The following is a 20,245-nucleotide window of genomic DNA, read 5'->3' on the forward strand; positions in this document are numbered from 1 at the left end:
GCCCCTGGCACACCCAGAGGTTCCCAACCAGATTCCAACCAAGCAGCGGGTTCTTGCAGAGCTGATGGGCGGCTCTAGGTTTTGTCAGTCTCTGAAAAGTTTCGTCTTTATAGCGTAGCACATAAAAGGACAAGCTCATAGGAAACACAGGTCCATGTATAACAGCAGAGCTGTTGCAACAAGCTTTCCTTGGATTCGGGGAAAAGGGTCAGACTTGCCTTGTGGCTCTCTCACGGCATCTCTGAGGGGTCTGTGGTGGACTGAGATCACCAAAGACTCAAGGATTAGCGCTGTTGAGATGTCTCTTTCAAATGTCAAATTGACTTCGCTTTCCCCTCTCCTCCCCCAGATTGACAAATACCTCTACCACATGCGGCTTTCAGATGAAACCCTGCAGGAGATCTCAAATCGGTTCCGGAAAGACATGGAGAAGGGCCTTGGGGCAGATACCAACCCTACAGCCTCCGTGAAAATGCTGCCGACGTTTGTGAGGTCCACCCCAGATGGAACAGGTAAACAGCCACTACCCAGGAAAGGGTTAAATTCCTGAGCTCTGGGACCTGCCTTGATCGACAACGCTCAGCTTTGAAAGATCATAGAACCTTGGAAAGGACCCACAGGGTCATCTTGTCCAACCCCCTGCAATGCAATGGGAGGTGACGATTAAACAGGAGAGTGTCTCTGAGCACGTGCCAAGTGTTTTTTCCTCCATGTAACTGAGACTGTTGGCAGACATGCTTCTCTGCAACCACTGGCCACTTTCTAAAGAGACGAGCCTGACCTTCAGCCTCTGAAGCCTGCTGTCCACAAAGGGTGGCATGAGGTTCCAAATAACTCTCTTCTTTCTGGTCTCCATTGCTGGTCTCTTGGCTCTTGTCCACTTAATAGTTTCAAGTTCAAGAAAGAAAATAGTTTTAAGGGAGCTAAAAGTAATTTAGGAGGTTTTTATTTATGTGTTTGTTTTATGCCCCACCTTTCCTCAAGTTCAGGGCGGCAGACATGGTTTCCCCCTCCCCATTTTATCTTCACAACAATCCTGGGAGGTAGGTTAGGGTAAGAGAAGGGGACTGGCCCAGCGTCTGCTGGTGAGTGGTGGAATTCCCAAACCGCGGTGTCTCCCAAGTCTTAGCCTAGCACTCTAACCACTACACCATGTCTTCTGCCTATGTGTGTGTGTTTGTGTATACATGCACACATATATTATACACAGACACACTGGATTTGCTCACTGTTGCCTCTGGTCTGACAGGTTTTGCAAGTTTTTGAAACGATGGGGAAATGTGCAGAGCCTCTTCACCTAGAGGCAAGAGGGCAGTGAGCCTGCGCAGTCTGAGCAGATGTCCTGCTACTCTGTGCCCCCTTCAGCCCTGCAGAAAAGCCCCCAGCCTCCCACCCATGGTCTCTCGTGGACTGCACCTCTGGGATGTTAGGTCTGAATTACTCTCGGGCAACAGGGGAACAGAAAGGCTTTCAGTCAGCACCAAAACTGACTTCAGTCAGGGAAGTTGGATTATTTGATGGTTAGCAGCCAAACTGACCCCCTGAAGTTCAGGAAGTCATGGGCTGGAGGCCCCCAGCTTCTCTGCCAGCTCTTTAGTGGGACGTTTCCTGTAAACATCCTTTCTTGGCTTTCTGCTGTTTCCTCAACCTGGTGTCTTCCCAATGCTTTGGGCTTCCATTCCCATCAGCCCCGGCAGTGTTGCTGTGCTTCCCAAGTCATAGGATTGCAGAGTCGGAAGGGACCTCCAAGGTCATGTAATCGAACCCCCTGCTATGCAGGAATCACAGCTGGTCACTCCTTGTTTTCATGGCTGGGGTGGGAGAGATTTTTCACTCAATACCTCAAAGGTTTGCACATGCGCTTAGGTCCAGTAAAGAGACCATTAGGGACCTTTGCCCGTCTCACAAGGACAGAGATTTAAATACTGTTAAAGCAGGTTGAAGGTGGCATGAGGCAGGGCGCTATCACTGAACTTGTTAGAATCAAAGAATTGTTGAGTTGGAAGGACAAACCGATTTCTGGCTTGTCTGGCTTGTATGTATTCTTTTGTAGTAAGTTAGCTTAATCATTGTTACTGTGGACCAGATATACAGTGGACGCTTGGGTTGCGAATGTGATCCATGCAGGAAGCATTTTTTCAACCCGCAGCACTGCATCTGCGCACGCGCAGGTTGCGATTCAGCACTTCTGCGCATGCGTGAAGCTTGATTTAGTGCTTCTGTGCATGCGCAAGTGCCGAAACCCGGAAGTAACCCGTTCCAGTACTTCCGGGTTCGGTGCTGTGGTCAATCCAAAATCATGCAACCTGAAGCGTCTGTAATCCAAGGTATGACTATAATAGGAGATATGTGCCACTACCCCCCCCCATTTTTAGCTATTATAATATTGGCAGCAGTCATAAGGTTAGACACTGTTTCATAACCATTTCCCAGAATAACATCTTTTCGATAACCAAGCAGAAATATTTCAGGTGCCAAGGGTATATGGGCTCCTAAGGTGCCGGAGATATTGGCCTGAGCCAATTTCCATAATATTTCTATTTGAGAACAATTCCAAGAGATGTGTATGTAATCTGTATTATTCAGTTCACATCTCCAACATTTATCCCACCCTAACTTGGATATTAAGTTCCGTTTATTGAATACCATTGATGAAGGGCTGCAAAGCAGTTTTCCTTTAGGTCTGCTGGAGTTAGAATAGATGTGGGGCAGGGGCATTTTACAAGTATGAGAAGGTGAGCTGAGCATCCCGAGGAAATCGGGAGAATTGCAAGGCTTGGGGCTGAAGAGCAGGCTGGGATAGTCTCGTCTTGCCAACTTGGCACCAGGATCTTGACTTGGCACTGGCTCTTGTGTTCTCGGAAAGGGGTTGGCAGCTGGTCAGAAACGTCCCCTGCATTTGACCCCTCCACATGTTTCTGCTGCCACCCTCCCCCCTCAAAAGCAGGGCCCGGGGAGCCTGGGTTTGGGGCCAGCTGGCTCCTAAGAATTGCCTGGATGAGAACCTGAGGAGAGGCAGCTCCCTGTCCGGCTGGAGGAGCAGGCTGCCCACATGAACGGTTGCAACACTGGAACCTCCTCTTGAGTTGGCAGAGAGCCAGGCCCAGAAATGGGGAAGGGTCATCTGGAGGTGGACGAGGGCCAAGGAATGTGCTGCTTCTGCAAGGAGCTCCAGATGGTTATCTAGGCTTGGAAAGCAAGAAGGGAGAATTTCCCCTCGGGAAACCAAGCTGGGAAGCCTTTGTAAATGGGGTGGGGTGTGGGATGGTGGAACAGGCCGATGACCACCACCCAGAAAAGGGCTCACTGAGCCAGGTCTGAGCTCTACAACCTGTGTGGATCACCAAAGCTCAGCTTTGAAAGATCATAGAATTGTTGAACTGACGAGTCAGAAGGGACCAAAAGGGTCATCTAGTTCAACCCCCTGCAACGCAATGGGAGGCGACCATAAAAAGGGAGAGTCTCTTTGAGCATGCACCAAGTGCTTTCTCTACATGTAACTCTGACTTGTCAGCTGACACGTATCCCCGCAGCTGCTTTCTAAAGAGAGGGGCCCAGCTATGGGCCTCTGAAGCCTCCTGTCCCAAAAAGATGGAAAGGACTTCTTTCAAATAATCTTGTTCCTTTCCAGTCCCCTTTGCTGGTCTCTCTGCCCTCGTCCCACTTAATTGCTTCATGTCGGAGTCAGAAAATAGTTTCAGCGAGTTGGGCCTTGAGTTGGCAGGGGAACAGTCCCATACATGAGGAATGGTTGTTTTAAGACAGACAAGGACCAAGGAATTTGCTACTTCTGCAAGGAGTGTCTGGTGCTTATCTAGGCTTGTAAAGCAGCAAGGGAGAATTCCCCTCAGCAAACCACACTGGGAAGTTTTTGTAAATAGGGGTTAGGGGAAGATGTGCCTCTCTCTTTCTGCTCTCATTTGAGGCCATTTTCAGCCATATCATAGAATTGTAGAATTAGAAGGCACCCCAGGGGTCATCTAGTCCAACCCCCTGCATTGCAGGAATCTCAACTAAAGCACCCATGACAGGTGGCCATCCAACCTTTGCATAAAAACCTCCCATGAAGGAGATTACACAACCTCCCGAGGGAGACGGTTCCACTGTTGAACAGCTCTTATTGTCAGAAAGTTCTTCCTGATACTTTCTTGTAACTTGAATCGATTGATTCGAGTCCTATCCTCTAGAGCAGGCATAGGCACACTCCGGCCCTCCAGATGTTTTGAGAGTACAATTCCCATCATCCCTGACCACTGGTCCTGTTAGCTGGGGATGATGGGAATTGTAGTTCCAAAACATCTGGAGGGCCGGAGTTTGGCAGAACCCAATAAAAAACTACAAAGATGTTGACTAATATGATGTTTGTGGGTCTATAGCAGGTTGATTAGTTTGTCAGGGTAGATCAGGCATAGGCAAACTCGGCCCTCCAGATGTTTGGGACTACAATTCCCATCATCCCTGACCACTGGTCCTGTTAGCTAGGGATGATGGGAAATGTAGTTCCAAAACATCTGGAGGGCCGGAGATTGCCTATGCCTGCTTTAGAGGGGCTTAACCTCTCCCATGCCTTCCAGGCCTCCTTGGCAAAAAGTCCCTTGGTGTCATCTGCCGCCCCAACCCAGCGGGATCCACTTTCAGTTTAAGAATCTGGCTGTGTGTGTGTGTGTGTGTGAGAGAGAGAGATAAAATGGCAAATGGGGATGATTTGCTGGGGGCAACTGTTTGGGGAAGGGTTAAGCAATTCTCCCACCCCATATCTAGCCCACTAGTTCTCCCTGGCACCAGCACCTGTTTCTCCTTTGCAGTCTTGAGTTCTGCTCTCAGAGACCAGGGGGCACACCAGGGCCTTACACCCAGGCCTGGGTGCTTGGACATTGTCATAGGAGATCCTGCCAACATGATGAGGGTGATCCCCATAGGAAGCTGAACGTATCTACGGCAGGAATCCCTTGCCATGAGAAGGGCTGTTTTGATGCTCTCCTTGCCAGCTGGCCTGCAACTCTGAAGCAGGCAGGCAGTGGGAGAACTCTGCATGGATTCGGCCCAGGCTTGGGGTCAACAGGGTTCTTCCTCTCCCCTCCCTGATCTGGGGTGGGTTGCCGAGGCCCCTGGTCAGAGAGTATTAATTTCGTATCTCCTGCTTGTCCTCTTCTCTACTGGCTTCCTTCCATAACTTGCACGCTGTTGTCGAAATGCAGAGTGACTCTCTGGTGTATCGGTTTCTAGGCCCCCACATTGATTCCTAGGAGCAAGATGCTTTGTACGGTTTCTTAAATTGAGGATTGCAGAAAAGAGATGATGTTACATACATCGGATGGGTTTCTAAGCTTTAGCAGGGTGCAGTCCACTGGGAAGCTTCTGTACATGTCATAGAATCATAGAATTGTAGGGGTGGAAGGGGAATCATCTAGTCCAACCCCCCACATGGCAGCAATAACAGGTAAAGAGCCCCTGACAGTCCCATTTCTCATGGATGCCAGCCCCCCATGTACAGTGGATTGATGTCAGTGAGGAATGGGGTCATGACAGCCTCTATCTGATGCCTGATTGGTTGATTGTCTGCATGAACACCATATGGCTAGAGCCTTCTCCGCAAGACCTAGAACTTCAGAATCACAGAGTTCCTGGCCTTTCCAACTTCCCTTTTCTGCAAGGAGAATTGGATGCTGAGAGAGGCTCTTGAGAAGCCAAAATGACCCTGCTGGATCAGACCAGTGGCACACCTAGTCCACCATCCTGTTCTCACAGTGGCCAATCAGACGCCTATGAGAAACCCACAAGCAGGATTCAAGCACAGGAGCCCTCTCCTCTCTTTGGTTTACAGCAACTGGTATTCAGAAGCTCTGCGGCCTCTGACTGTGGAGGCACAGCATAGGTACCATGGCTGGTGACCATGGCTGGTAGCTTCTCAGTAAATGTCTTCCAGCAGATGCCCACCATCCAGGGCTTCTTACATCAGGGAGTGAAACAATCCCCATCTTTTCTTTTTTCTTTTCCCCTGCAGAGGAAGGTAACTTCTTGGCCTTGGACCTCGGTGGCACAAACTTCCGGGTCCTGAGAGTCAAGGTGGCTGATAATGGCAGCAAGAAAGTAGAGATGGAGAACCAGATCTATGCTATCCCTGAGGATCTTATGCGGGGCAGCGGAGTGCAGGTGAGTTGAGCTGCCTTCTCTTGGCCATCTCAGGAACCTTTTAACACCATTGCTCTTTTCTGTTGAGAAAGGAAGCTAAATCAGGGGCTGTCATACTTCCAACGATGGGGAAGCAGTGACGAAGGACTGCAGAGAAAGGACCTGTTTAGATCTCCTGGGCCCAGGACAATTCGGCTTTAAATGGCAAAAGCAGCACCTTGACTTGAGCTAGGAAACAAGCTTGTCATTTGAGGGTACAGAATTGTCACCTGCTCCAGTCAGCCGCTCAGAGACTTTGCTTGCCTTCTCTTAATTTCACTCGATTTGTGATGGCTTCTTGGTTATTTGTGCAAATTCTCAACTCTTAGGGAAGCTGTTTAGAAACAGAGGGAGTTCTTAAATCGCACTGTTTCCTTGTGATGAAATGTTTTTGGGGAAGCTGATAGGATCCAGATTCATTTTCGAATCCTTTGACAAACGATTTCCAAGTCTTTCAGGTTAAGCGGCAAGACAAAAAACAAAACAAAAATAGTGTTTGCAACTTTTCTGCTCCAAAAAAGGGTCCAGAATTCTGCAGTTTAGAATGAATGATTCATTGTTAAACTTCAGCTGCCAAGTTCTGGTTTCAATGGATGTATATACTGTGTGTGTAGTATAGAAATGAATAAGGTGGGTCCTGATGCCACCGTTGTCTGACCACAGCCGGCCTTCCTAAGTGTGTGTCTCCTTCTCCGCCCCGCAGCTCTTTGACCACATTGCTGAATGTTTAGCTAACTTCATGGACCAACTGGAAATCAAGGACCAGAAACTCCCTCTGGGCTTCACTTTCTCCTTCCCTTGCTCCCAGACCAAACTGGATGAGGTAAGCTTGCGACTCAAGTTCTCCTGGGATTCGTGAGAGAGATGGTAAAGGCTCCAGGAATTCTGGAAGATTTCCTGCTTTAAACTTTGCCTCCTCCATGAATTCAGTTAGGAGGCTTTGGAGAAGCTAATTTCTTGGCGCCTGATTTGTAACATATGCAGGTAATAATTCTGGTCTGCCCCGTAGGGCCATTGTAAGAACTTACTAGGATGATGTACATGGAATACTTTCAAACATTCATGATATTAAGAATAGTTAACCCATGAGGAGGGTGTGTCAGGCACTTTTTGGAGCTCAGGACTTTTGTATAGAGGAGAAATGGCTGTTTTTGGTGATAGAAACTGGGCTGGCTTCCCATTAGCGGCAGCACAAATGGAAATGTTACGATGATTATTTTATTTATTTAATAGAATTCAGTACATCTCTTGATTGTAAAAAAACCCATCCAACCCTCAAATCAATTTACAAAGAAAATAAAACAATACAGCTATCAGTAAAAACAACTTTTTAACACATTTAAAAGATAAAAATCGTAATAAACTAAAAACAGATTAAAACCTATATTAAGCTTGCCTAAGCAAAAATGTCTTTCTCAAGTGCTGTAAAGAGTGCCCCGAAGGCGCTTGCTTGATGTCAAGAGGCAGGGAGTTCCAGAGGACAGGTGCTGCCACACTGAAGGTTTGAGTTCCTACAAATGCAGAATGGGTATTAGGTGGCACCTAGAGCTCTCCCAGCTCTGCCAGTCGAAGTGGCTGAGTGGGCATATGCAGAGCAAGGTGATCTCACAGGTTTTTATTGTGATCTTTACCCACTCTTCCCAGGGCTGGTCCCAGGGCAGGTTTGAAATTCAGTATTCAAAAGCTGAAACAAATTACAGTCCCAGGAGTTGGGTGGCCCAGGTAAGTCACATCTTGCTTGGGGATTATGTTCCAGGGAAGGCGCATGTACACAGAAACGTGTATACTCAAACCATTCCCTTGGAACTGCCTCCTTCTTTATGGGAAAACCCCACGCAAAAAGTGCTTCTAAGCTCTCCGCCTTCCATGCATTTAACCTGAGCTATTTCAACCGGCCAGCCTTCAACTGTGTAAAGCTGAAATTGCACAAGTTAAAGGTGCATTAAGTTGTGAGGTACCTGTGTTACAACTGCGGTGTGGGAAAGTTCTCTCTGCTTTGGAAACTGAACCTCTGTTTGTCTCCCCTGGCTGGCAGGCAGTTCCTTATTTCCTTTCCTCCTTTTCTCAAACAGAGCGTCCTCGTGACGTGGACCAAGGGATTCAAATCCAGTGGTGTGGAAGGCCGGGACGTTGTGGGCCTCTTACGGGAAGCCATAAGAAGACGAGGGGTAATCTAAGCTTGTTGCTGTCTCTAAGATAGTTTTTGTGTGTGTTGTTGTTGTTGTTGTTGTTGTTATTGTTACATTTACCGTATATACTCGAGTGTAAGCCAACTCAAATATAAGCCGAGGCACCTAATTTTACCACAAAAAACTGGGAAAACTTACTGACTTGAGTATAAGCCGGTTCACCACACCACAAATCTCCTGGTGGGCCGGAGTGCGTGTGTGTGTGTGTGTGCATGCTGGTGGCAGCAAAGGTGGTGGAGGAGGAAGGAGCAGCCCAAAAGGGACCCTCACTCGAGTATAAGCTGAGGGGGGCTTTTTCAGCATAAAAAAATGTGCTAAAAAAGTCGGCTTATACTCGAGTATATACGGTATATCCCACATTTTCCTCCAGAGAGCTGCCCCTCCTCATTTAATCCACATGACAACCCTGTAAGGTAGGTTAGGCTGAGAAACTGTGACTGGCCCAGGGTCACCCAGTGAGCTTCAGGGTTAAGTGGGGATTTGAACCCTGATCTCCTGGGTCTTAGTCCAGCACTATGACCCCCTCACTCTGCCCGCTCTAGAGCCAGGCAGCTGAATTCCTTTCATTTCCCCCAGTGTGTTGGAGGTGGCAGGGTGCATGCATGGCTGCCTGTGGAACCGATGGCCATGAGATGGTCGCGGGATGAGCAGGAGCGATAGGCCCAGTTCTTCGGCCATGCTCACTCCTTGGTCCTCTCTGGCATCTCCAGGGAGGGCTTGACCTGCAACCTGGAGAGCCACTGCGGGTCAGTGTTGACACTCGCTCAGCTAGATGGGCCATTTCCACAGGAAGCTGCCTTCTCCCGAGTCTGAGCATTGATCCCTCAAGGTCGGTGTTCTCCTCACTGGCTCTGCAGGATTTCACACAAGAGTCTGTCGCTGCACCACCTGGAGATTCCAGGTGGACACAGACAGTGAACTGTACTATGCCATAACAGACGCCAACATGGCGGCTACTCCATACGCCTCTCCTATCAGGCAGCTGCCACTGAATACCAGTTTCTGGGGGGCACAAGTGGGCGTCTGCCTCTGCCCTCCAGTCCTGCTTATGGGCTTCCCAAGGGACTAAGGGGGCCTTTGGCCTGATCCAGCTGCAAAGCTCTTCTTGCCTCCTCCTGAGCTTGCCAGCTTGGTGGAGTTTCAGTTTCCCCTTGCACGGGGTGGGGTGGAGCCCTGTGTGTGAAGGCCCCCGGGCCCCATTCCCTTCCAGATGCCACATTTTATTCTTACTTTTTTGGAGTCGGGACATCGCTAGATGTTCATGGTGCCTCGCCCCCCCCCCTTGTGCAAAGTGCCTTGGGGGTTTGGGGCTGTGGTGTGGGGTGAGCAGGGCCTGGGACTGACCCATCCAGACAACCAGCTCTTTCCCCACCCAGTTTCTGGAGCCTCATCCTGCAGGGGGAAATGTGGGTGGGTGTTTCTGTTTGCGTGGGTGTGAATGAAGTGAAAAGCAGCACAGTATATGCAGAAGAGATTTAAATAAGAAAGAAGAAAACCTGAGACACTTAGGAAAACCAAATCACACATTGCACTGTGGAGAGGGGGTTCTATGCGCCTGTATCTGTGGTATATAAGTTAAAATCCCACCAAAGAGCATATAATTCTTTGGGATCCTCTGAGTCTTTGAGTTAATTTATGAGTTAATTTTTGTCAGCTAATGCCAAACTCCACATATTTTTATACCAAAGCAAAAGCTGCACATCCTGTAAGGTTTTCCATTTTGGGGCAGCTGAGGTTCTGGCAGCCACCAGCCTCCCGGTCAGGAGTTCTTGAGAACTGAAATATTTCAGTTGATCACCCCTCTCCCCCCCCCCACAGAAGCTGGAATAGGATATTTGAGTATTTTGGACATTTCTTGACAAACCATTGTTCAGAATTTGAATCAACGGTGGCCTTTTCCAACTTCCTGCTCTGTAGGACTTTGAGATTGATGTTGTGGCTGTGGTGAATGACACCGTTGGGACAATGATGACCTGCGGCTACGACGACCACAACTGTGAAATCGGGCTGATTGTTGGTAAGAAGTCTGCGGGGAGAGGAGGGCAGTGACAGTTCCCCCACCTTTGGAAAGCACCTGAATTTCCTGCGTACCTGAGGCCAGCCTGCTTCTTATGTTATTTTGTAATATTTGTACACTACTTGTCTGTAAAACAAAACAAACCTCAAAGCGGTTTACAATTAAGATAAAACAATAAAATTAACATTCAGAAGAATTAGCAACAATAATTTAAGACTTCCCGAAAATAACAATAGACTAAAAACAGGTTAAAATGCAAATAAACTTTCTAAACATCTGAATAGGCTTGTCTGAACAAAAATGTTTTTAGGACACACTGAAATAGTACAGTGAAGGTGCCTATCTGGTATCAATAGGCAGGGAGTTCCAAAGTGTAACTACTCTCACACTAAAAGATTAAGTTCTTACAAATGCAGAATGGGCATTTTGTGGCACCTGTTGCATTGCCAGTTCCAACGATCAAAGCAGTCGAGAGGGCACATGTGAGGTAAGGTGATCTCATAGGTCAAGTGGTCCCAAGCTGTTAAGGGCTTTATATACTAATTTGTAACACCTTGGACTTGATCCAGAAGCAAACCAGCAACCAGTGCTGATCTCTGAGCACAGGGGTTCGATGCTGACACGGCCACACTCCTGTCAGCAATTGCGTTGCAGCATTCTGCATTAATGGCAGCTTCCAGATCAAGTGCGAGGGAAGCCCCACACAGAGCGCATTGCAACAGTCCAGATAGTTTGATCCCTCCATCTCACATGCTGTCTTTTGACCTGCCAAAAATATGTCTTAGAAAGTAGTGGCGGCTTTTATTTAGTCTCTTGTGGTACTTTGCTTGCAGTCGCAGAACCCCATGAGTGTTCCAGGCCAGAAAGGCCAGGAAATAAAGGAGGGGCAGGGGAACATGACACCGTCCAGCCTCCAGCAGCCAACCTGGCCAACAGCCAGGGATGATGGGGGCTGTCCCTCAGTGGCATCTGGAGAGCACTGTACTGGCTGCCCTTGAAAGTAGGAAAAGGGTGGGAGGCTCCAGCTGCAGGTTTTTCACTTTCATGGACTCTCCTAATCTCTCTCTCTCCCTTCCTTTAGGTACAGGTAGCAATGCTTGCTACATGGAGGACATGCAGCACATTGACCTTGTGGAGGGCGACGAGGGGCGCATGTGCATCAACATGGAGTGGGGAGCTTTTGGTGACGATGGGGCCCTGAATGACATCAGGACCGAGTTTGACCGGGAAATTGACATGGGCTCCCTGAACCCGGGAAAGCAGCTGTAAGTCCTGTGCCTCAAAAATAATAACCCTGGGTAGCATCAGAAGGACCTGCTGGGTCAGGCGGAAAGAGCCCCTTTTGCCCAGCATCCTGTTCTCACAAATGCCTATTGTAGGAAACCAGCAAGCAGGCTTTGAGCACAAAAGCCCTCTCCCCTCCTGTGGTTTCTGGCAACTGCAGTGGGGCAGGAGAGCTGAAAAATAATCCACATCCGACAACCAAAATGGCCCTTGGGTTTCAGATAGAACGTGGGTAGACAAGTCTAAAAAGCAGGGACACAAATTTTCATGGTGGCTCATTTATCAGAAGTAATGTATCTCTCATTGACCCTGGAAGTGTACACTCCATTCTGATGTGCATTTAGCTCTAGGAAGGCTTGCCTAAATAAAAAGGTTTTCAACATGCACTGAAAAGAGTACAGTGAAGGCACCTGCCTGGTATCAATAGGCAGGGAGTTCCGAAGTGTAGTGCTGCCACATGAAAAGATTGCTTGCTTGCAGGTGTGGAATGAGTCTTATGTGGTAGCTGTAACAGTGCCAATTCCGCAAATCAAAGCAGTTGAGAGGGCGTGTCTGAAGTAAGGCAATCGCGCAAGTAAACTAGTCCCAATTTGATTTTGGGAATATGCTTGCTGGCTTAAAGCAGGATATTTAGCTGGTACCAAACAAGAACCTGGGAAGTGCAATGAAAGCTCTGCAGGGGGTTACATGGTTGTTGAGTGCTTCCCCTGCCCAAGTGCTCCGTTTTCCTTGCGGGGGGAGAGGCACGGGATGTATGGAGGGGCTGTCATTTTCACAACTCCCTCTGTCACCTTTGTGGGCTGAGCTGCCCTACACATTCTTGCCACGATGGAGTCATACACAACCCAAGCTATCCATCAAACTCCTTTTCAAGTTTATGGTGTGTTGGAGCTTCAGTTTCTGCTGCTGCCCAAACTCAGTCTCTCGCTCTCTCACCTTGGGGTGTGTCACAGGTTCGAGAAGATGATCAGCGGGATGTACATGGGTGAACTGGTCAGGCTCATCCTGGTGAAGATGGCCAAGGAAGACCTCCTCTTCGATGGGAGACTCACCTCGGACTTATTGACGACGGGACACTTTGAGACCAGATATGTCTCTGCAATTGAAAAGTGAGTGAATAGGCCTTGCCTTGTGTTTTCTGTGCTCCTAAATCTGTAGCTTTGGAATAGCCAGAACAAATCCTCCTTGGTGTTTTCCCCATGTGCCTTCTCTGGAGGGATCCTAGGAGCCCATCCTCAGTGGCCGACTCACCTCCTTTTTCTCTGATCGACTGCAATCAGCACAAGGGCTGAGACAGGCGTCTCAGTGGCTGAAAAGCTCCCCTTTCACGCTGGCTGGGTGGCCCTGGGATGCTGGGGCCAGGGAGCCTGCTTCAGAAATAGTAAAGGACCTTTGACTCCCCACGACCCCAAAGCACCCCTCTCCGCTGTGCAGGAACTGCTGCCTCTTACAGACCCCCTTTGCTTGCCATCCTGGATTTGCAGGGAGAAGGAAGGCCTCCTGAAAGCCCAGGAGATCCTCACCAAGCTGGGCCTGGAACCCTCCCACGAAGACTGTGTCGCCACCCAGCGCATCTGCGAGATTGTCTCCACGCGCTCGGCCAACCTCTGTGGCGCTGCCCTGGTGGCTGTGCTCCGGCGCATCAAGGAGAACAAGCGTGTTGAGCGCCTGCGCTCCACAGTTGGAGTGGACGGGACGGTGTACAAGAAGCATCCTCAGTAAGTGGAGCAAGCAAAGCAGCCTTCATAGCAATGGGGTGTGGGCCATTTGGGGTTATTCGAAAGCAAGTCCCTTGCGTGCCCATCCTAGAAGGAGAAGCTATCCCAGAATGCTCCCTCAAACATTCCTCGTAAAGTGCTTGGTTTGCAGCAGGGGCAGACTTTTGGTCTTTCAGATTTCAGCAGCACCCTGAGCAAGGCCAATATCCAGCTGCCCCCACCTCTCACCTTTCATTCTGCATGTGCGCAACATGATAGTTGTTGCACCCTGTGGCACCCCCCTCAACTTGGCACCCAGTGCTGGGGAACTGGTCTCACTGCCCTAAATCTGCCTCTGTTTCCACACCCTTGATCACCTTGGCCCCCGTCCTCTTCACACCCCCCAGCTTATCAAGATGCTCCTTCAACTGTGGTCTTCGCTGTCTGTGCTCAGGGAGTTCATCCTTCGGGGAGGGAATCCATGGTCCTCGAGATGATGCTTTCCCTGTCTGTCAACACCAGTGATTTCTGGATGTGCCATAGATGTGTTTGTAATGGTTCTCTCCCCTTGCCTTGCACAGCTTTGCCCGCCGCCTTCAGAAGATGGTGCGCCGCTTCTTGCCTGATTGCGACATCCGATTCATCCGCTCAGAGGACGGGAGCGGGAAAGGCGCGGCCATGGTCACTGCGGTGGCTTACCGGCTGGCAGCCCAGCACAAAGCGCGCCAGAAGATCTTGGATCCTCTGAGACTCAGCCGGGAGCAGCTCCTGGAGATAAAGAAGAGGATGAAGGAGGAGATGGAGCGGGGCCTGGGCCACGAGACGCACGACGAGGCCACCGTGAAGATGCTGCCCTCTTACGTCTGCTCCATCCCAGACGGAACAGGTAACGTGGGTTGAAGATAGTGGACAGTGTCCTTGGCCAAATCCGGTTGGCCACTTGTGTGCATCACTTGTATTGGAGCAGGACTTGGGAGACACAGTTTCAAATCCCCACTGAGGCATGAGCAAGTCACAGGGCCATTTTGCGGATGAAATGGGCAGGAGAACTATGTGCACCACATTGGTCTTCTTGGAGGAAAGGTGGAATCTAGGAATAAAAGTAATTAATAGTAATATTTGACCCCGTTTGGCTTATGGCATCTAACCGTGGGGGTGTCAATATGTGGCACAGTGGTTGTGGTGGTGGCAATTCTGGCCTCTTTTAATGGGGTGGGAAATGATGCTGTTTTTCCAGAGTGCCATTAGCTTACCGCCTCCTTTAAAAAGAGGAGTGGAGGATTCATGGAGGACAAGGCTATCAAAGGCTGCTAGTGGCTCTGCCCAGCCACTGCAGTTGGAGGTAGCTTCTGAATACCAGATGCTAGAAGGCACAGGAGAGGAATATTGTGCTGGCATCCTGCTTGCAAGAGTTCAAAAAAGTCTCTGTCAGACACCTTTAGGGAGCAGAACACTACTAAGTCTTGTGTCTGAATTTGCTGGTGTCAGAAAGCTTTCTGTTCTGTCGACCTATTTTCCTCCCTCTTCCCTCTCCTCCTCATCAGATCTTTTTTCTATGGACCCCGTGAAACTGTTGGAATAAGAGACATGACTTTGCATGGGGCAAATCTGGAGCGCAATAACATTTTGCTTTAGAAGCTCTTGTTCTTAAGAACGTAAGAAGAGCCTACTGGATCAGGTCGATGACCCATGCAGTCCAGCATCCTGTTCTCAGAGTGACCAGCCAGATGCTTCTTATGGGAAGCCAGCAAGCAGGATCCAAGCACAGAGCGCTCTCTCCTCCTGTGGTTTCCAGCGACTGATATTCAGAAGCGTTGCTGCCTCCAAGACATGGCCATCCTGGGTAGTAGCTTTGTCCTCCATGACGTTGTCTAATCCTCTTAAAGCCATCCTGGTTGGTCACCATCGCAGCCTCCTGTGGGAGGGAGTTCCATAGTTTAACTCTGCAGTGTGTGAAGACATACTTTCTTCTGTCTGTCCTGAATCTTCCGACATTCAACTTTATTAGAAGCCCACGAGTTCTAATGTTATGAGAGGAGAAAACCGTTTCTCTCTCCACTTGCATAATTTTATAAACTTCTACCGAGTCATCTCTTACTTGCCTTTTCTCTAAACTAACAAATCACAAACGCTGCAACTTATCATTTCCCTTTTCTCCACTGCCCTTTCTGGAGTCAGAAAGGAATTTTCGCTTGTGCCAGGTTAGTCAGAGCAGCCTCTGCCAACCTGGTGCCCTGCAGATGGTATCTATCTCAACACCCATACTAGAAGGCAGGTCTAACCCATCCCACCCAACTAAGAGAGACCACAAATAGTCCTCTGGGTTCAAGTGTCCTTGGAAGATGGAGGGGAGAGGAGTGCTGATGGCATGTGTGTCTGTTTTTGGTTCAGAAAAGGGGGAGTTCCTGGCCTTGGATCTCGGGGGCACAAACTTCCGGGTGCTGCTTGTGCGCGTGCGGAATGGGATGCGGCGAAGTGTGGAGATGCACAACAAGATCTATTCAATCCCTCAGGACATCATGCAGGGGACAGGAGATGAGGTGAGCAACTCAGTGCAACACTGACAGGGATCAAAATGGGGGCTTTGACTTCTGAGAGGGTCAGAGAAAACTGTAGCTGAGCAGGAGAGCTCTTGGTTTGCATGCAGAAGGTCCCCGTCAACCACAAGGTCTTGTTCCACATGGCTGGGAACACCCATGGCACTCAGAAGAGATGGTGCAATGATAGATGGACCAGCTGTCTGACCTGGTAGACCAGGGATGGGGATCCTTTTCTGGCCAAAGGGCTGCCTTCAGGGCCTGCTATATCAGAACTCCTTTTTGCAGAGTCCCTTTTCTTCAGATAGTAAAGGCCCTGAGTGGTGTTTTTACAGACAACCCTAACCATTCAAGCTCAGTGCTTGCAATCTATGTGTTATTATTTCCTTGAGACATTATTTGTTACATTGGATTTGCAGTGTGACAAAGGCTGGGTCCCTTAGGCTGCGTCCACTTTCCCTGGAACGTCTTTCTCCTCCACCAAGAAAAAAAGACATTTCTGCCTGAAATGTTTCCTTGAGCACTTTGGGCAGTGAACCTCATGCTAAGCCCTTCCTGCAATGGGGTTGTGCGGGCCGAATTAACTATGACATAAAATATGGTTTATTCAGAGAAGGGCCTCAGCCACACCCTGGAGCCTGTGCCTTAGTGCAGCGATGTGCATGCACTCTATGGAGACCGAGGGCATCCTAGTCTTTGCAAACCTGGTGTCCTCCAGGTGTTTTGGGCTACAAGTTCCATCAGACAGCACAACTAATGGGAGTCGTAGTCCAAAAGCACCTGGAGGGCATCAGGTTGCTGGAGACTGGCTTATCCTGTTCCCTCTGCTGACCTCCCTCAAGAGCCCCCCACTGCCCTGTCCAGAATGCAGCCCTTATCCCACGATGAGGAAGTTAGTGGCTGCATTCCCAAGATTGCTTTAAATGATGTTTGTAGTTTGCAGAAGAACTTTAAACGCAAGATGGCTTCAAATGATGATGGTAGTTTGGTCCAGGATAGAGAGCAGCTCAGTCCTGCTCACTTTGTGATGCCAGCAAGACCCACCTGAGCCCCCGTTCAGCTGCTCTGAGCCGTCTTCTCCCGACTCCATTTTGCACTTCTGCCTTTCAGCTCTTTGATCACATTGTCCACTGCATTGCTGACTTCTTGGAGTACATGGGGATGAAAGGCGTGTCGCTGCCTCTCGGATTCACCTTCTCTTTCCCTTGTCACCAGAACAGCCTGGATGAGGTGAGCTTCGTTTGGCTTCTCCCTCCACCGTAAGTCATTCCTGCAAAAAGGACAAGACAATGTGTTTTACAACAAAGCTGGCTTGTTAGGCTCAGTGGAGCTATCAAATGCAATCTCTGGCAGAGATTTGGGGGAAAGGAAACTAAATGCTGGCAAAGTTTTCCTGCTAGCACACATCACGCTAAGTCAGCATTCCTCAGTCTGGTGCCTCCCAGATGTTTTGCACTATTGTCACATCGTACAGGCTTGGGTTGATGAAAGCTGTAATCCAATCAGGAGGGCACCAAGATGGAGAGGATGCACTGAATCATGGTCTAAGCTGATGTGCAAACATGGCGTGCTTGACCTTGCAATGATCCCAGGATACAGTTCTTGAATTGCATCCTTTTGCTTCACTGTACCCTTGACAATTTTGTGTTTGCATAACTTCTTTCTTCTTCTTCCTCCTCCTCCTCTTCCTCTTCTTCTTCTTGTCTTAAGGCAATTCTCCTGAAATGGACCAAAGGTTTCAATGCTTCTGGTTGTGAAGGAGAAGATGTGGTCAGCCTGCTGAAGGAGGCCATTCACCGGAGAGAGGTGCGTTCCTGTCAGACAGGTGTGACAAAATATGTAACTTGTGCCTCAGATCAGCCTCCATACCTGAGGATGGGGAAGTAGCCAATGTAACACTGGTTTTGAAAAGAGATCCTGGAAGTATCAGGCTGGTTAACTTAACATCTGCCCTGGGAAAACTGGTGGAAAGTATTGTTAAGGATAAAATAACCAGGCATATAGAAGAACAAGCCCTACAGAAGCAGAGCAAGTCTCTGTCTCAGAGACACTAAAAATCTAATAAAATAATTTATTGGTTGTGATCAGAGGAGTACTGACCCAACAAGCAGGGACTGTGCCGTTGGAATGGCCTCTGCAGATCGATGCATGCCTAGTTTATTTTGTGTACTTGATCCTTGTTTTTGTGTTGGTGGCGGTCACCCCGTCCCCCCGCTGAATTTTGGAAAGATTCTGGCTTTCATTCAGCAGATGAGGCCAAACCTTTGCTCCCTCTTTCTCAGGAGTTTGACCTGGATGTGGTGGCCGTGGTGAATGACACAGTGGGCACCATGATGGCCTGTGCGTACGAAGACCCCTTTTGTGAAGTTGGGCTCATTGTCGGTAAGGTTTCATTTATTCATTTATTTAATGAAATGTATAAGTATGCATAAGAAATGTATAAGAAATACACAAATATGAATAAACAAAAAAATTTTTTTTCTTCCAGTAGCACCTTAAAGACCAACTAAGTTAGTTCTTGGTATGAGCTTTCGTGTGCATGCACACTTCTTCAGATACACATGTATCTGAAGAATACACGCGTGTATCTGAAGAAGTGTGCATGCACACGAAAGCTCATACCAAGAACTAACTTAGTTGGTCTTTAAGGTGCTACTGGAAGAAAAAAAAAAATTTTGTTTTGACTATGGCAGACCAACACGGCTACCTATCTGTAACAAATATGAATGTATGTGTTCACACATGTGTGCAGTAGCCAGACCTGCTTTTGGCAACGCCCACAGCTGTCTTGTGAGCACCATGCGGCTGGCAGAGGGCGAATGCAGCCCTCAGGCCACAGAAGTTCGGCTCTGTGTCCTTGTTTACTACCCTGCCCACTTGCAGCAGGGTGTCCCCCCCCCCCCCCCGTGTGTGATGCTGACCTGTGTTGTGGCTTCCCAGGCACAGGCAGCAACGCCTGCTACATGGAGGAGATGAAGAACGTGGAGCTGGTGGACGGGGACGAGGGCCGGATGTGCATTAACATGGAGTGGGGGGCCTTTGGCGACAGTGGCTGCTTGGATGACTTCCGGACGGAGTTTGATGCCGCCGTGGATGAAAACTCTCTCAATCCTGGGAAGCAAAGGTGGGTGGGAGGTTTTTCCTTCTTCTCCTATGTGTTTAATTACCAGCCTCCCATCAAAGACTCTCTGTAGGGGATGTTTCAGGTTTGCTAAAGTCCTTGATCGCTAAGCTCCTCCTGATGTTCTTATGGAGGGAGGGTATCTTGCCTCTCCATGCAAATATGGATGCTTGCCTCTCCATGCTGATCATGTTTACCTCTAAACCGAATTTCCCTCGCAGCAAAAAATAAAAATGAAATGAAAACCCCTTTACTGTCTTAGGTTCGAGAAAATGATCAGCGGGATGTACTTGGGTGAAATTGTCCGAAACATCCTGATCGATTTCACCAAGCGAGGCCTGTTGTTTCGTGGGCGGATCTCTGAGCGGCTGAAGACGAGGGGAATCTTTGAGACCAAGTTCTTGTCTCAGATTGAGAGGTAGGTTGGGGGCAAAATGGTGGGCTGGGCAGGAACAACCTAAAGGCAAGAGCGGTTTGGAAGTGGAGCCAATTGCCTCTCCCACCCTCTGGAGGTATTTAAGCAGAGGATGGACAGGCTGTCTGCTGGGGTTGTGGTCATTTCATCCTGTGTCGCAGGACTAGAGGACCTCTGCTCCTGCAAACCCTTTGTCTCCTGAGGCCACGTTCACACGGTACGTGTAAAGTGCTGTGATACCACTTTAAACCGTTACGGCTTCCCCAAAAGAGCTTGGGGAGCTGCTGTTTGTTACGGTGGGTGAGAGTCGTGAGGGGGCCCCATTCCCCTCCCCAAGCTACAGTTCCTGGAGTGGTTTAACAACTAGTCCCTCTTCCCAAGGAACTCTGGGAATTGTGGTTCTGGGAGGAGAATAGGGGCCTCCTAGCACTTATCTGTACCCTTAAGAAACTACAGTGTCCAGAATTCTTTGTGGGAGGTTGTGACTGTTTAAAGTGGTATCATAGCGCTTTCAATGTATTGTGTAAATGTGGTCTGAGTCTTGTAGGAACTTTTCTGTGGAAGAGGTTACTTATGAGTGACTCCCAGTCATCTGGGTGCTGGACATCAGCACTGGCCAAAGTGTGGGTGGGCAAGGCAGGGCAAGGCAGAAGAGGAAGCGATGTGTGAGGTGATCCTTTGGGGAGTCTGCCCGGGCCATTGTAGAGCTGCCCAGTCGGGGCTGCATGGCTTTTTGGCGTAGCCTGAGAATCAAACATTGAATCATAGAATCATAGAATCATAGAGTTGGAAGAGACCACAAGGGCCATTGAGT

At 49.0% G+C, this 20,245-nt stretch overlaps 1 protein-coding gene across 2 annotated transcripts in view; it reads left to right on the top strand.

The window, feature by feature from the left end:
* The window catches only part of HK2 (hexokinase 2), a 53,374-nt gene that overhangs the window by 26,525 nt on the left and 6,604 nt on the right, over positions 1 to 20,245 (top strand). For both annotated transcript variants that reach the window (XM_083629349.1, XM_083629348.1), the window contains exons 2-16: positions 350 to 512; positions 6,005 to 6,153; positions 6,875 to 6,994; positions 8,244 to 8,339; positions 10,278 to 10,377; positions 11,459 to 11,642; positions 12,615 to 12,770; positions 13,146 to 13,379; positions 13,940 to 14,244; positions 15,750 to 15,898; positions 17,006 to 17,125; positions 17,606 to 17,701; positions 18,178 to 18,277; positions 18,836 to 19,019; positions 19,279 to 19,434. In XM_083629349.1, coding sequence (XP_083485475.1) covers positions 350 to 512; positions 6,005 to 6,153; positions 6,875 to 6,994; positions 8,244 to 8,339; positions 10,278 to 10,377; positions 11,459 to 11,642; positions 12,615 to 12,770; positions 13,146 to 13,379; positions 13,940 to 14,244; positions 15,750 to 15,898; positions 17,006 to 17,125; positions 17,606 to 17,701; positions 18,178 to 18,277; positions 18,836 to 19,019; positions 19,279 to 19,434 — 2,312 coding nt within the window. The remainder of the gene's footprint in view (positions 1 to 349; positions 513 to 6,004; positions 6,154 to 6,874; positions 6,995 to 8,243; positions 8,340 to 10,277; positions 10,378 to 11,458; positions 11,643 to 12,614; positions 12,771 to 13,145; positions 13,380 to 13,939; positions 14,245 to 15,749; positions 15,899 to 17,005; positions 17,126 to 17,605; positions 17,702 to 18,177; positions 18,278 to 18,835; positions 19,020 to 19,278; positions 19,435 to 20,245) is intronic.

Source organism: Podarcis filfolensis, assembly GCF_964270895.1.
Source record: "Podarcis filfolensis genome assembly, chromosome: 8".
NCBI classification, from domain to species: domain Eukaryota; kingdom Metazoa; phylum Chordata; class Lepidosauria; order Squamata; family Lacertidae; genus Podarcis; species Podarcis filfolensis.